General features: G+C 39.9%; 1 protein-coding gene across 1 annotated transcript in view; it reads right to left on the bottom strand.

Moving 5' to 3' along the window:
- Positions 1-1,461: 1,461 nt before the first annotated feature.
- Positions 1,462-18,021, bottom strand: part of LOC139748379 (uncharacterized) — a 30,580-nt gene continuing 14,020 nt past the window's right edge. The window contains 8 exon segments of the mRNA XM_071661492.1: positions 1,462-4,673; positions 4,939-5,569; positions 5,715-5,878; positions 9,300-9,474; positions 10,622-11,785; positions 11,787-11,956; positions 13,245-13,651; positions 15,049-15,266. Of these exon segments, the coding sequence (XP_071517593.1) occupies positions 4,621-4,673; positions 4,939-5,569; positions 5,715-5,878; positions 9,300-9,474; positions 10,622-11,785; positions 11,787-11,956; positions 13,245-13,651; positions 15,049-15,266 (2,982 nt within the window). The 3' untranslated portion in view covers positions 1,462-4,620.

The raw sequence follows: 18,021 nt of genomic DNA, 5'->3' as shown, positions 1-18,021 counted from the left end.
TAAATTTCTTATGCAATATCTTTATGTAATGACTTTTATGATGATAATATTGACACCACCACTAAATCAAATATCACCCATTACAATGTACTAATTAGTCTTACTTCTATACTATAACGTAAAGGCCTTTCTCAGATTTTCACAATAATATTTGAAATCAACTTTGCATATAAATACATGGTACTAGACAGTGCGATAAGTCCAAGCTCAAAAAATAGTAACATTCTAGTATTAAGCTTATCTTCCCTATATTGTTTAGTGAACTTACACAAGAGATACTAAAAGCAAAACCGTTAAACATCAATTTTGTCACAATTCATACAAAGCTTTATTACCAATATCAACTTTTCTAACTAAAAGTTCTTCTAACCTTATTCTAATGGCTCTCTCTAGCAAAGACAAATTCAGTGGACCTGTTTGTTCTCTTGTTATTTGAGGATAACTAGGTAAAATAACCCACTTCCTCCATCTGGAAATTCATATATGTCTTTGACAGATGTAACAGTAAAATGGAGAGATGATGGTGCAAGGATAATTTTCAGCATACTGTAAATATGACACAATTCTTCACATTTCTAAATGACTGTGATTTCAAAAATCAACACTACCCACACACCCATGAACTAAAATTGAAGGAAAGGTTGAGTTTCTTAAAAAAAATACTTGACCAACTTTCATCTTTATTCAGAGCATTTAGCTGAGTTCCAGCTGCTATACATGGGGAGTTTCTTTTAGTTTTTTATTTCATAATCACTTCAGTACTAGGCATACCTTTTACTCTCACTGCCAATGTTCTTTCTGTTTTCCTTTTTGAAAATAAGTGTGACACAATGCTTCATGTTGAAAAGATATTCTTCCCTCTAAAATTCAATGGATCCTTTTCATAATTACCAAGAAATACTTTCTAGCCAGTAATGCTGTCAGAGCTTTTTCAAATTCACCATATATATATATATATATATATATATATATATATATATATATATATATATATATACATAATTTCAACAAAGGGTTTTATATTTAAATTATAATTATGAATAAAAACGTAGAAAGTTTCATACAAGAATGATCCAGTATCATTATTCCCCTGCAAGAAAGATCAGAGAGGCTTATTCAGTAAGCTATCAATGATTCAATCAATAAATAAATTTCCTATGTGGCACCCTGCCTCTGTTTCACGTCCTAAATTACTCTACTTCACAAAAGAAGGGAAAAAAATCAAGTAAAGAAAGGAAGAATGATGGAAATGTAAAGATGAAAACATGAGAAGTCATCCTGTCATGGGCATAGATCAATGGATGTAGCTTGGAATGGGTCAGGTGCAAAGAACAAGCAAAAGGTGAGAATCAAGTCAAGATGGAGGAGGGTTATGTCAGGACAGTCATGTATCCTGACTCTTCAAGGTTATGGTATTCAAAAGTGTGAACCACATTCTGGTGGAATAATAATATACAACTATTAAATGAACATTTTTTAAAAATCTGTATAGTTTTTACATAAGCAGTTAGGATAATGTAACCAATTCACTAAAGGAAGTTACTTGGTGAAACCTAAGTATGAAATACAAGGCAAGATTTTCATCAAAATATTTGACTAAGGTCACCGTGGAGATTCTGTACGTAAAACCCAAAGGAGGTTGCCTAAAAGACAAAATTTTTATATTCCTTGACTACCTCATTTCTTATAAAAAATTATCGGAATTTTACTATTTTCTGTTATTACTAATCCACTTAAACTCCCAGGTGACTTGGGCAATCAATATCATTAAAGTCATCCTACTGCAGCAGCAGAATATGCACATCACTGAAATTCTATTTGGGAAAATAAATAACAGATTCAATGATAAACTTGTATATCAAAACATGTTAAAAGATATGGTGAAGTCACGGATTCTCACTACCCACTGGTGTGTCAATAACATAAGCCCATGAATTTGTATGCCAAATAAAGTTAAAGATTTGGTGAAGTCAAGGATTCTCTGCAAAGGAGATTTATAAAAAGATTAAGAAAATGTTTTGCATTCAATTGTAATCTATCCCTGACTCTGATGACACACCGTTGTCTGGTTTAATGCCTGAAGCCAAATTTCGAAGGAAACACCAATTATTCTTGCTGCTGGTGTGGTCCAAACAAAAAATCTCCAGACCAATCAATCGCTCTATGGCTGATTTACAAATAACAGACTATGTGACACTCACCCCTAGAGCGACCTGTGGTCCAGAGTCTTATGATCCCTACTAAAGAAGTCAGCTGTTCACATCAGCAAGTAGAGATGAGATGCTAACGACAGGTGATAGAAAAAGTTGTATTGGCTGAAGAAGGGAATGCTTTTAAAGACAGGGGAACAGTGAACTTGTTTCACACACACTTTGAGTGCAAAGCAATCAACATTCACACTGCACATATAAATAAATCTTTTAATATTCTCTCTCTCATGCACAAAACTTTACTGCAAGGGATTTATACACATGGGCCAATTAACAATCATAATAACTATACTTAGTTCACAGGAGAAAACTGAACATTCAGATTAACATATTTTGATCTACCAGTTTTGCTAAGTGACTGATCTTGGAAATGCCATCAGAACACCAATCCTTATATAAAAAAATATAAAAGTGGAAAACAAGAAAACACCCACATTGCATATTAACCCTTTGCATCCATATCATAGCTGTCAGAATAGTCTCAATTTCCACACACTTTCCAAACAGTTTAGTATTAAAAAATAAAAATCACAAGCATCCTGCCAAGTATAATCACACTAATCTATATGGCTTCCAGAGACAACCCTCATCCTCAGTTAGATGGATATTTCAAGACACTGCAGTTTTGCAGTGAAACACACTCATCTTATGCCTTCTATGGCTGTTCTGTTAACCTCAGTAGGCAACAGCACGTAGTACTCATGTACAAGACATTGAATCTTCAGATATTCATGGATGACGATGAGGTGGAGTAGCTTTATACAAAAAATGTTTCATGTAATGCATCAACAAATTGTAACAATAACTTGTTTATCTTTCATTTCCTCACTTAATACAAAAGAAATATACATATGATGGTTGTAACTGAGCGACTAGCGAGTCCTCTTGCTTTTCATACAAAATAAACACTAGCTCATCTTCAATGAAGTTTTTTCAAGAGCAACTTTGAAAATGAGCCCTTCAGAACTCTTTCTAAGGCCCACAATTTACTTATTATTTTACAGGAGTATACCCACAGTTGCCACTGGAAAAATGAAAAGGACAGAGTATCAAGAAATATAAGAGCTATGTCAGGCTCAGTGACTTTTAGATTTATTTAAAAAACAAAAATCTTAATTTTCAGACTTATTACACAAAACTGCAGCAGCATCAACCAGAGATTTAGGGATCTAGGCCACATATCAAGAAGGCCATGGAGACAGTCAGAAGTTTTAACCGGCAAAGAAGTGTGACCTTGGCTCCAGGCTTAATCCTTTTCAGATTACATAAGGAAACTTTGAAGGAATGAGGATGCAGATACTATGGCAGTCACACTTTATCCTAGTGATGACCGAGTGTGACACCAGTTGTTGGTTTGTGAGACTAGAAGAAAAAGCACTAGGTTAAATATGTATGTATATACGTGTGTGTGTGTCAGAGTGAGTGTGTGCAATGTATTTGCATAAGTGTTTTAAGAAGAAGGAGAGGGAGGGAGAGGGAGGGGGGATTTACATAAGCCTTGAAATGTTTAGTAAGTCCGTACAAAATGTGTGACAAGGAGCCCTATGTAATAAAGTTGCTGTATGGCTCAACTTGCAATATGGCTCAACGTGCCGTCACTACACATTTTCAATTAGAATGAGGCTTATTATAAAATGATAAGGCAAATCACATTTCAGCAGTAACATTTGTTAGACTAGCTGTCTGACAGACCCCTCATCAACTCGTCACTCATAGAATATTGCCACTCACATAAGTTCATCACATACATACATATCAAAAAATTTTCAGGAAACCATCGAGGTTCATTTAAATTCTTTTAGATCACCCAGCTCTCCAGCCTGCCCACCTGAAACTTGGCACCAATACATTCTCAAGTCATATGCATGTTATCTGTCACATGACTCTTGATAAAATCATAATTCTACACCTAAGACTTTAAGGCCTCCTCTTAGAGAAGCAAAGGCCTCATAATAAAGCTTCTTCCTAAATCTCAACAATAAATACCAATCTCCATACCTAACAATATCTTGGTTGCGTAATCATTGCAGGAGCGTGAAGTCAGAATAATAATTATTGGCATTTCATGTAAAACTCTTGTAATACTAAAATGCATTATGTTAAAGAGGGGAAAACAAAGGGAGAATACCCGTATTATAACCCCTTGCATAAAGTCCCCTTACATTTTCATTTACAATATGTATAAAAATTTAGCAAAGTGCTCCATACATCACTGACATATCAGCTACAAACAAGTTCAATATATTAACTGAGCTACCCTAAATACATCTCTCAATATGACAACAGCAACAAAACATCCCCGACATCCCCGCACAGATCAAGTCCCACCCTGTACGGAGGCCAGACACTCAGGTAGACGCGGCTGAAGGCTGGGGTATAAGTGTGGATTTGCTCCTACTAAGCCCAGGCTTCATTGGCTGTGATGGACGAGGGGCATGTGGTGACCATGGCTGCCGGCTGTACCTGTGGGCACAAACACCGTTTCAGCTCATGAGCATCTCGTTTCACAATGCCAGATATGCCAAGGTTCAGATATGCGATACAAATTCACAAAAATCCTACTACAAATTCCAGTAGTTTATTCAGATCAAATAATGGCAATGAAACATTTTACAAACAGAAAGCAATATTCACTGAGGAACTACCTCATTACTGTTGATATAACTTCTATTATTTTTTCACCTAGCTTAGGCAGCACCTCAGTGTGTGAACCTTGGGTGGTGCTTACTTGGGAAGTATTGAATATGACCCGAAGGTATTTGCGGTACTGCAGGTGATGACGTAGGAGTGAAGCCCGCCATGGAGGAGGGAATGTGTGCCGTAGCTGAATGTGGGGGAGGCCCTGAATGGTGCATCATGTGTGGAGGTAGCACAAATTGAGTGGCCATCTGTTGGCCAGGTCCTCCATGATGACCACCTGCAGCAGCAGCTGCTGCACCCTGTCCAGCTCCAGGATATTGAGGAGCATGAGGTGACTGGGCAGGGTGAGGGGAGTGTTGTGGCAAGTGTTGAGGTAAAGATGGCTGTCCTCCCATGTGGGGGTATATTAGGGGCTGTGGAGTGGGTCCTGGAGTTGATGGTGGATTAGGCATATTTGGAGGTCCACTACCCCCACCCGGGTTCTGTGGGGTGGGTGGCTGGGTAGGCTGAGGAACTGGGCCAGGAGTGTGCGCTGGGTGTGGCTGGTGAGGTGGTATGCTTGCTTGAGTCATATACATTGTTTGATGTCCATGTTGCTGCGACTGCTGCTGGGAATCTGGATTCTGATGACATAAACCCATAGATGTTGGTACCATTGCTGTCACCATAGGCATGCCAGCATGAGGGAATCTTAACATCATAGGGACACTTGGATATTGCTGAAATAAAACAAATATCTATAAACTCACTGAAAAGATGACAAAACACAACATAAAAATATAACAATGATGTTTTAAGTGAAAAATCACACAAAATGTCTCATCTATTGCCACTCTGATAACTGAAATACCATTAATTAGATACCTGGTAGTGCTGTGTCAAAGGCAAAATATTTGATGGTATTTGTACAGCAGTAATGGCCTGTGCTTGTGTGTTCATGGGTGCTGGAGCCAGGATGGGTGGACCTGTTGCAGCTGCCACCTGCATTGGTGAAGTGTACTCCGGACGCTGGCTATTACCCACAGGAACTAGGAAAAAAGAAAAAAAGTACAAAGGGTTGTCTTGACTGCAGCAAAAGTTTCTTGAGAATCAGAAATTACTGCCTTGAGTAATCATTCTTATTATTCTAATTTCAAACTTTTTTATGAATTACTATTCCCATGACAGGTATTCCTGCAGGTCAAACATAAGACGTTTGTTCCCATACATGTAAGTAATGACTAAGACGTATCATATTATAAATTCAATTCAAAAAGAAATACCCGGATGATTAAATGCCATTTCCTGTAATGCGTAACAAACCAAATGGGGATGTGTTTTGGTCCAGCCTTATTCCAGTCTTATTCCCTATCAAGCTGTATCAATGATATTAGGATGAGCACAAAAGCACACACTTGTTACAAGTGCTTTATAAAAAGTAGGAAATATATTCATATTCTATCATTATCTTTTTTTCTATTTTACCATACTTAATATTAACACTGTTTCCTGCACCAGTGAGGTAAAGCCAGGAAACAAAGAATGGCCCATCCATTCATATACATTTATTTATACATAAGATACATAAACGGCCATACATGCACATATACATACACATACATATCAACATATACACATTATCATTATACCTAATAGCTGTTTCCCGTGTCAGCGAGGTAACACCGGAAACAGACAAAGAATGGCCCATCCACTCATACAAATATAAACGCCCATATACACACATATATATATCAACATATACATACATATATACACATGTACATATTCATACTTGCTGGCCTTCAAACATTCCTGCTGCTACCCTGCCCCACAGGAAACAGCATCACTATCCCTTCCCTCGCTTCAGCAAGGTAGCGCCAGGAAAAACAGACAAAAAAGGCCGCATGTGTAATGCACCAAAACCACAGCTCCCTATCCACATCTACGCCCTACAGATCTTTCCATGGTTTAGCCCAGACATGTAGGAAAGAAGCCTTTATGCATCTTGTTTCAGTGATAGCCATAAACTTGGATCATGTCTAACTATGCACAAGTTCATATAAATCATTCAATTACACGAATTAGACTGATGTGGAACACAGGGTGTAAGTGCTGTCTGTCTATCTATCTATACCTCTAATGTCCATTCCCTTTGGTAATTCCCTCAAGGGGGTGGCCATGGCAAGAGAGTCTCCATAACTATTCAACTCGAGTGTTGCTTCTTAGCCTTTAGTGCCTCATCCTTAATAGGCCAATGGCAGAGGGCAACTCTAGTGCAGTGTTTTTAGAGGCTCCTACCTAATGTCCCTACCTAGCTAATGTGTCTACATAATGTTCCTGCCTAATGTTCTAATCTACTACCATCTAACATACCTACTTATTACTTCTATCTATAGCTCCCAACTTCCTAATGTTCCAATCTACTACCATCTAACATTCCTACTTATTACTTCTATCTATAGCTCCCAACATTTTTTCTGCTGGGCAGGGTTAGCACATAGCACTCACCGTAGGAAAATCTACAGTTATGAAGAATAAGTTTTGTAAATGTTGTCAGGTGCCAGCAGCCCATGTGAGGGTAAGGCAGAAAAGACAGTTTCCTGGGTCAAAGGGGCACAACTTAACGACTACTGGAGTGCCAGCTAACTACGGAGTCATCAGAAACCCTTACAATACCCAAGTGGGTAGTTCTGGTAATATACCTCCCTGATCAGTAGCTGCCAACCAACTACTACCCATGTGCTATCAATGGGCTCAACTGATACATATGAAGCAGCCAGGGTAAACCATGGAATAGTCTGCATAGTTCAGCTGTGAATGGTAGGATCTGTTTTCTTGGTGCATTATACATGATAACTAGAGTGGATGTATGCAAATGAGGCTGTTGTTCATCTATTCCAGAGACTACCTCATTCAGGTGGTAGAAGAGCAATTATGTGTAAATACATGTAAATACACAATACAAAGATAGTAACCATACAAAATACATGAGGTACTAAGCCATCAGTGACAAAGATGTTTAACAGCAATGGTGGAGACACATTATGGCAGGTTTCACACAGCTTTCATTCTCCTGGTAATAAAGCGGGTGTCTGCTCTCACATCTACAGCCAGTCGGAAGTGGGTCTACCCAACAGCTTCACAAAACCTTTTCTTTCAACAACTGGAAATACCCTCACACCTATGAATCACCTCTTTCAAGGACACTGGCAAATCCTTGATCATGATCCTCAACATTTTCAAAGCATTTAACAAGCTATAGCATAAGTCTGCTCTAAATTTCCTTAATTTGCTTTTTCTCCTATGTTCCCTAATGAACAGCTTCCAGTTACAATGCAGTCAGCAGTGCCATTTAAGGATTTTGTCATATTCCCTACTCTCTTTTTTCTTTTCCTCCATAAATGATATTTTCTTCCTCTTCGCTAACTCACTTATAATTGTCAATTCCAATCTTTTTTTTTTTTTTTTGCTTTGTCGGTCTCCCGCGTTTGCGAGGTAGCGCAAGGAAACAGACGAAAGAAATGGCCCAACCCACCCCCATACACATGTATATACATACGTCCACACACGCAAATATACATACCTACACAGCTTTCCATGGTTTACCCCAGACGCTTCACATGCCCCGATTCAATCCACTGACAGCACGTCAACCCCGGTATACCACATCGCTCCAATTCACTCTATTTCTTGCCCTCCTTTCACCCTCCTGCATGTTCAGGCCCCGATCACACAAAATCTTTTTCACTCCATCTTTCCACCTCCAATTTGGTCTCCCTCTTCTCCTCGTTCCCTCCACCTCCGACACATATATCCTCTTGGTCAATCTTTCCTCACTCATTCTCTCCATGTGCCCAAACCATTTCAAAACACCCTCTTCTGCTCTCTCAACCACGCTCTTTTTATTTCCACACATCTCTCTTACCCTTACGTTACTTACTCGATCAAACCACCTCACACCACACATTGTCCTCAAACATCTCATTTCCAGCACATCCATCCTCCTGCGCACAACTCTATCCATAGCCCACGCCTCGCAACCATACAACATTGTTGGAACTACTATTCCTTCAAACATACCCATTTTTGCTTTCCGAGATAATGTTCTCGACTTCCACACATTCTTCAAGGCTCCCAGAATTTTCGCCCCCTCCCCCACCCTATGATCCACTTCCGCTTCCATGGTTCCATCCACTGCCAGATCCACTCCCAGATATCTAAAACACTTCACTTCCTCCAGTTTTTCTCCATTCAAACTCACCTCCCCTCACTTGACCCTCAACCCTACTTAAAACTCACTTTCCCTCCACCCTTGACCCCCACAACACAATTTCACTCATTTCATATCTGTGGAGCATTTCCAAACGGGGAACAGTTACCTGGTAAAATTCAACAGTGATGATGAAAATCAATTCAAGGAAATTGACAGTATCTATCAAGTTATCAGAAGAAACTGTAGAACTGCCTTACCTCTCTTGGGGAATCGTGGAGGCTGAGACTGTACTGCAAAGGGCTGGGAGGTTATTACCATTGTCTGAGGTAAACCCACAGGAGGTCCTCCAGCAATATGGGTTGGCTGATTCGGTGGAATCTGTGGAGTTTGGGGTGTATGAGGCCGTGGGGGAGTGGTTGTGCTTGGCGAACGCTGTAAAATGTTATGAAATTAAAGATGCATAAAATGTTCATAGAAAACCAATGTGAAAATAAGCAAAAATATAATTGAGAGATCTATTCTGAGACTATCAATAACACTCCCAAATCAATGGGGTAGAGCAGACGCAAACTGTCTCTCGCAAACTGTCTCTCAGGTTACTCAAATATATCCTCAAGCATTCTTAGGTCACTCAAACATATCTCCAACCCATGTCCACTGCGTTAAGGTAAAACATGACAAGTCCATTCTAGTATGAGCATTTCTTAATGTTTCTCTTTACACATTTTGTTGAAACATTATGAAACCAAATTCTCCATTCACACATTTCTACATCTAAAATGATTCCATTCCTCTAACATCTTCACCTGAAATATCTCCAGCTCAAATCAACTCATTCTTCATCTATTCTTTTCTCAGGTGGTCTGTATCTTCTTGTGCCTTAACACTTAATACCATAACCCTTCTTGACTAACCTATCACCTATCCATTCAAGTCATCCATGACATCCAGTCTCTCCCATGGATCTACATCAACTTCTCTTCCTCGTTCTTTCCAGATGCTATCTTCAACCTGCTCTTCCCTTAAAATAGTATACATGCAAAATTTTGAGTAACTTGCACACTTGAATTTAAGAACTAAATGTGTATGCATACACACTTGCAATCACACATTTTCAGAATACTCATCCTAATAAATATTTCCACACCTTCCCACTAACAATTCACTTTCTTCTAATTGAAAGTTCCACAACCTCTCAACCTATCCCATAAAAAATGTGTTGAAGTCAAAATTCCCTCTCCTAACTAAGTCTTAAACTTTCAGCCATTTACACACTACCTGATAACATGACTAGATCTGTTGTTAAAAGCAGTTTCATTTTGCCACTTTTGTGAAAGGTTTTATGGGATTATTTTGCAAACTTGGTGTCCCAACCCTGCAGATCTGCAAAATGGGAAAGGATGCTTGATTCCTAGATGTACGTTTGCTACCATAACTAAAATCCAATATAAATTTTCTTGCAATATATCACAGTCCCTCATCAACAATCAGTACCATTCCAGAGGCCACACAAGTGAAAATCATATACAGTCAAGATAGATGCATTTTTTACAAACAAGTCTGGAGGGATAATACTCACTGGACTAAAAGGCTTTGCATTGGGGTTGAACACAAATTCTTTAGCATTGGGGTTGAGTTTTGATTGCGATACAGCAGATGCTATCTTGTCGATGTCCTCATGAGGCTTATTCATTTCTGCTGCCGGGCTCATGGTCATTGTGGGTGGGTTCTGCGGGTGGTGCGAACTCTGTGGTACTGTCTGGGGTGGTCCAGGAGGCACTGGTGTTGACACAGGTGGTGTCTGCCTCTGTTGTGGATGCTGCTGAGGAGGAAGGTGCTGTGGGGGAAGGTGCTGCTGTGGTATAGGAAGCTGCTGCTGCTGCTGTGGTGGTTGTTGCTGTTGCTGCTGTTGAGGCTGCTGTTGCTGCTGGTGATGCTGGTGTTGATGTTGCTGTTGTTGTTGATGATGATGTTGATGCTGATGCTGATGTTGCTGCTGCTGCTGAGGCTGTGGTGGTGGCTGAGGCTGCGGTGGTGGCTGTGGCTGCTGCTGTAATTGCGGCTGTGTCTGCGGTTGCTGTTGTGGTTGAGGCTGAGGTTGTGGTTGTGATGGCTGCTGCTGTGGCTGCTGCTGATGCTGAGGCTGCAACTGCTGTTGAGGCTGAGGCTGTTGCTGGGGCTGAGGTTGCTGCTGTGGCTGAGGTTGCTGTTGTGGCTGAGGCTGTTGTTGTGGCTGAGGCTGTTGCTGTGGCTGAGGCTGGTGCTGTGGTGGGGCTTGCTGCTGTTGCTGGGGTTGCTGCTGTTGCTGGGGTTGCTGTTGTGGCTGAGGCTGCTGCTGTGGCTGAGGTTGCTGTTGGTGCTGTGGCTGCTGCTGGTGCTGTGACTGCTGCTGGTGCTGTTGCTGCTGGTGCTGTTGTTGCTGATGATGCTGTTGCTGGTGCTGGTGCTGATGCTGGTGCTGGTGTTGTTGCTGCTGCTGATGCTGGTGCTGCTGCTGGTGTTGTTGGTGTTGCTGGTGCTGTTGATGTTGTACTTGTGATTTATTCTCAGTTGGCTCAGAGAGCTTAAAGTCTTCGCCAAATTTCCTCAAACCCGCAAAGTGTTCTTCCTTATTGGTGCGCTGCTTACGAGGTTCCCTTTGCTCCCGTGGCTCAGGCTTGCGGTGGTCAACAACCTGAACAGGAGGTACATGGCTCGTATGCTGCCCAGGCTGATGCTGGTGTTGCTGAGAGGGCGGAGGCTTTTTGCTGCACAGGCTTCTGCTGCTGCTGCTGCTGCTGGACAGTGTGTGGACCATCACTATGAGGAGGTCCATGGTGTTGTCGATTATGTAAATCTTGCTTATTATTAATATTATTGTTATGCTGACTTTCTCTATTGGAATCGCTGAGGGAACCTTCATGACTTCTACGATCTGAAAGATAAATAAAGGAAGGCTTTGATGCCTATGAGAAACATCACAAAAAATATCTTCCTCCATCAAAAGTGACATTACACTTCCAGCATTATATAATATACAAATATCCACCAGCCTATGAGGGAAAGCAATGAGCCCAAAATTCTCAAGTGTCCATATTCTAAGGATTATTATAATCATGTTAACCAAATTTCTTTAAAAAATTTCCTAACCCAATTCTACCATTCCAAAACCCACTACTCTGACTGAAATTCACAAAAGTTCCAATAAAAATGAGCAAAATCAAACAAGGCCACACTATTTCCCAACAATGATTTATAAGAGTTCCCATAAATCCAAACAAATTATCCTTTACACATATTAGTAACTTCTCGCTTTATCCTTCGCTTTTTTCACCACTCTTTACTTCAAACTTCAGTAACTTAGTTTCTCACTCAATTCAATTTTCTTACTTCACAATCAGTTTTCAGGCAAGAAATCTACCATACATCCCTCCTACAATTTCTTCAAACTATATACCTTTCTCATCCTCTCTTTTTCCATCTACCTCCTAATACTAACCACATAATATAAGCTAACCATCTCTACATCTCTTCTTTTCTATGGGAATAAACATTGCTTTCACATCTTTAAGTTGTAGCTCGGACATGAAAGAAATTAATGTAGTTATCTTACATAATCGATACAAATTCATTCAATTATTCTTCTTTTTGCAAGATCTTACACTGAACTTTAGCTTTCCCACAACCATGTCACCTGAACTTCACTCCCAATAACCAAATACAACCACAACATCCAATTCTCCATCAAATTAATAGTACAATGTAAAAAAAAAAAACATAAAAAAACATTGAATTCTACAGGCTTTCACACCATCGACAATCTACTAAAGTGAAGATGGTGCCTCTCAGCCACCTACCCACAGTCACCACCTGAGGGAGTCTCTGCCTTGGGTCAGTTGCTCTAAGGCCTAAGAAAGTACTTTTTAATCCCTTCTTTCCAAAGCTTGGTCAATTCCATGCATTCACAAAGTACAACTTTGTTAGATTTTACATCCATTCAACATCTAATGCTCTAGCATCTTACTGAACTCTTTATGCACTTATTTTTACCAACTCATACTGATGTAGTTTCTTCAGACTTCACGGTAGTAAATCACACCGTATGATGTGAGGAGTATTACCACCAAAAAGCCATAAATTGTCCACCACTTCTATGAAGTGATAAACAGCGACATCTCCCATGTGTAAACATCAAGATCAATAGCTTACATCACTAAACTTACCATAGGAGCCCTTTGCATCCCCATTAACTTTGGTCTCTGAGGGGTGTGTATGGTGGGCACCCTGGGAATTGTTGCGGTGTAGAGGGGGATGAGCAGTAGGGGAGGGAGTGTGGGTTGTAGGGAGCTGTGGCTGCTGCTGGGGTGGATATGCTGGAGGAGCTCCTGCAACACTTCCAACAGGGCTGTGATTGGCTGAACTAGCCTGAGGTGGACCCGAGTATGATGATGAGGTGGGTGTGGGGGGGTTGGATCCTCCATGACAGTTGTATCTCGCCCCTGTGGGTGGTGGTGTTGATCGTAGTAACTTTCCACCATTTTGATTCTTTTTTCTTAACATTGGTGGTACATACTTCCCCCCTGGCATTCCTCCCGGAGGTTGCTCACCTGGTCTCACTACCGCTGAATATCTGAAATTTAAATAATGCATATGCCATTAAAATGCTAATCTTCAAGACATATATTATAAGAGGGGATGGAGAAGTCATATGGAAAGGATTTTGAATATCAAGTCTGTGTGAGCAAAAACTTTGGCAACTGGAAGCAAGTGGGAGGAATTAATGAAAGTGAAGGAGAAGCCCAAAGATGCAACTATTGTTAGAGGAATTACCTACAAGCTGGCATAGCACTCATCATTCTTGCCAACCAAGGCTGGAATTTTCTTAAAGACAGACTCTACACATTAGCTGTCCTCTGGACTAGATCACTGATGAAAAGCTAAAACTTACATCAAGGGTGATCTAAAATTACATCACCATCATGAAGGGATCAAATTGTTTGTGTTATAAAAGCATTATGGTCTAGTACATAACTTTCCTGAGACAATGATTTTCCTTCATACCAATTCATAAACATGAAAACACTGCATAAAATTCATAGAAGCAAAAGAATAGGAAATAGGTTAAGAAAGGGGAATGTGCATGGGAGAAATAAAGAGGGTATGCTGAAATGGTTTAGACAGAAGGAAAGGATGAGTGAAGAAAGGATAGAAAAAAAAAAGGGGAAAACTAAGGAGGAGGTGGAGGCATGGATGCTTTGAAGGTTCAGGGCTTGAACATAAAGGATCGTGTGAGGTGTTCAAGGGAAGATGTGTCGTCAATGGGCTGAGCCTGGGCAAATGACGTGGTTGGGGATATTATGAAAAGATCTATAGGGCCTGATTGTGGATAGGGGGCTCTGGCTTTGGTGAATTATACATAAGATAATGGATGTAAGTCATTTATATGTCTGTTCCTTGAACTACTTCACTAATGCAAGAAATGGAAGATGTATGAAAAATAATAAGCTTTAAAGGACTAGAGATGACACTAAATGGATATGAGCAAAAGTATTCTTGAAGCTCCCTTATCTACTGGATACTTCTAGACTTTACTCATGAATAACAATTAAAACAATCATAAATGTTGATAAAATTGATAAAGGCGGTAATAACTGGCAGTGGTACAAAATGAGAATCTAGTGAACAATATATCTGAAGTGAACAGCTTTTAGTAAGTATGGTGTCACTACAGATGAAATAAACGGATCAATGAAGAGTATAAGATTAGTAGGTCTGCTTTTAGTCCCTGTTGAGTGTTATTCATGCAAAACTTTTCAGTCGAAGGAATAAATAACCGAACCAATAGACAGAGATAAATGGTAAATCTATTCTCCAATTTTCATATTTTGAAACACAAAATTCAAATATACAATCATTGATGACCTACCTAAATAATGCTAACAAAACTAACAACTTTGAAAATTTTTGGGAATATATACAAACAGCAGTTATATCTGAACATCATATATGTAAATCCTTTATACATACTTATCTTCTTCATCTCCATTCTCAAATTCGGCTAGTGCATTTGGAGACTTCATTATTTCTGCTGCAATTCTTGAAGCCTTTTCTTCACGCTCTCTATATTCTGCAGTATTTCGTTTATTAAGAGGAGTAGTGTATCCTTCCATTTCAGGAGTGTAAGAAGTAGTTACTCCATATTTTTCCTCATTCTTTCGGAACATGTCATCAACATCCCAACCATTCTGTAAAAAACACTATGAGCTAACATCTGTAACAATCAAAGAGGAGGTTGTCCAAAAATATATAAAAGGTAAAAAATTCACCATCATGTTGATGCATGAAATAAATCATACTACATAACTGAAAAATTAACAAAGAGCAAACTGAAGTGACAAAAAGCCGGTATAGGCTGGGGTGATAAATATTGGGGACAGGTTCGTTGAGACACAGATTTCTAACAAGTATAGGTACATACATTCCTTTCTTTATATCATTTCACATTTTTCCAGCTTCAGTAAGGTAGCAGTGGGCATTATAAGGCAGCAGCTAAGAGGTCTATGCGACCATAGCAAAAACCAGTGATTTGGGGCCCTATAACATATCGTTATGGACAATTGCACATGCCTCAGAAAAAGTGTCAAGAACCTATGAACAACAGCCTCATTTGCTCACTATCACTTTCTAACTGTCATTTACAATGCAGCCAAAAGGGGCTACTAACCAGTTAAGCCCCAGAATTTTCCTGGGTCTACGCGTCCTGGTTCAGCACAGTGACAATAAGTCACCCCCACACACAACAATCCAATTCATTTTAACTCACACACATCTGGCATCCTCCTGAATGTTTTAGCCCTGATACCCCCAAATCCCTTATATTCTCCCTTCATATCCTTCTTGGTCTCCCCCTTCCCACTTCCTCCCTCCACTTCTGACACGTGCATTTTTTTCTTTCTTAGCTCATCCTCTCCAAATGTCTAGACCATTTCAGCACAATTTGGTAAACTCTCTCAATCGGGATTACCATCATATCTCTCTTATGCTATCATTATAAATATCTTATCATCCTGCCCAATGACACCTTTCTACAGGGGTTCCTACAGCACTTTATAAATACAACATGCCCACCAGGCAGGATAAGTTATGAAGCGCAGTGATGTTGGGTGTCTGTCGTCATGGGGTGAGAGAGGTGCACTTCAGGAACAAATAGTAACCTCACTGAGTAAATTGTATTCTAGGCATGAGGGATATTATGTTACGATGACTCTAAAATCATTAGGCTTAAGAAGTAGGATGGAACATTAGGTAATAGCAGTTGGTGGGAACAATGGGTAGCAACTTCTGAAAACATTGCACTATAGTTTCCCTCTGCCACTGGCCCACTAAGGGTGAGCTAAAAAATTGGACAAGAAGCAACACTGGAGTTCTCCAGTTATAACGTGACTTTTGTCGTGGCCACCCCCTTGAAGGAGTTCCCAATGGGAACAGGTGTTACAGATATAGGTATAATAGATCAAATCTAAGTTTATAATGCTGTACAGATAGGTGGAGTCTAGTAATATGTATCTGGGGAGGGCAGTTCCTGATGGCTATGTCTGGTGAAGTGGGTTGTATAACTTGATTGGTTGGGGCAGCTATTTAATGCTAGTGTGGAAGCTACATCCTGCGCATGTGGGGTCCTGTGATATGCTGAATTAAAATATACAATGTTGGAGAGATGTGACGATGAGATCACAGAAAAGAAAGTATAACCTTTAGTTTCATTTTTTTTTTCTTTTTGCTTTGTCGCTGTCTCCCGCATTTGCGAGGTAGCGCAAGGAAACAGACGAAAGAAATGGTCCAACCCACCCCCATATGGGTGGTTGTAAATTTGGTTGAGTGGATTTCAAGACTGGGTTGGAAGGTGGGGGCAGTTATTTAGTGCTTGTCATTGCAGTGTGGCTTTATGTTACTGTTGTGTCTATTGAGGGAGAGAGAATCTGCGAACACAGGATGATGTAGTAAAAGACATGGGTATTTTTCATTCTGTTTGAGGGGTAATACAACTGAATTCAAAGAGCAACAGAACACTGTGTCATACTGAAAGTGTTTGTGATAGTGGAGGAGAACAGAAACTCATGTACTAATGTGGCACAAAAAGAGAGAAAAACATTTTTCAAAGAGAAAGGCCTGTAAACTTAAAGCTAAAGAGATACACGTAATGTCCCTTGTGGATGTGAAGTGAAGCAGATTTGAAGGGTTGATTGCTGGTTATAACGTTGTTTTGATGGGAAGGATCTAAAGCTGTTGTCAAGAAGTGTGTGCTAAGCATGCTGTGGCAGGATTGCATGGGAAGAATTTGTTTCACTGCACAGGTGATGAATATCTTTTGTTACTAAGTAACCAGTGTCTATTTTGAGAGCTTTGTTCTACGTGATTTTCAATTCTATGGGGCTTTTACAAGCTGAAAAAGTGAAGTGACATTCTGATCTTTCAGTCTATTTACTTTTTTGAACTCATTTCTATCTAAAATCTTCGTTAACTCTAATTAAATGGTACAGTTGTTCACTATTTAGAGCTGCTCTGTTTCTTCTTTTAGGGAGTAGGGGCCATGTGGGTCATTTCGAAAGTTTTGGGAATAACACCAGACATTCTGTAATACGGTTCTGGATCAGTGTTGGAAAGTTAAGGCCTTGAGTAAGAGGGTACAACGTCAATGTAAAACGAGATACACAGGTTTGATGAGACATTGGGAAAAGGACTTGCATGCATTACAAGCAGAAGTACTGAGGCCTAGTGTGGGAAGTTCCTCAGAGATTGTGTAGAAAGGTAGGAAGAGATGAGGAGGGAAGGATTACATGAATTTGAGTTGGGAAAGCACAGATGTGATGCATGATTATACACCCATCCCTTACTTTAAGCAAGGGTAATTTTCAGCGTAAACCTCACACAAAGACAAATTGTGTACACTGACCATTGAATATACAGAGAAAAATGGGATGTGTGCAGCAACACTAATGG

This window comes from Panulirus ornatus, chromosome 73, assembly GCF_036320965.1.
Source record: "Panulirus ornatus isolate Po-2019 chromosome 73, ASM3632096v1, whole genome shotgun sequence".
NCBI lineage: Eukaryota > Metazoa > Arthropoda > Malacostraca > Decapoda > Palinuridae > Panulirus > Panulirus ornatus.
This window is presented reverse-complemented; position numbering and strand designations above follow the sequence as displayed.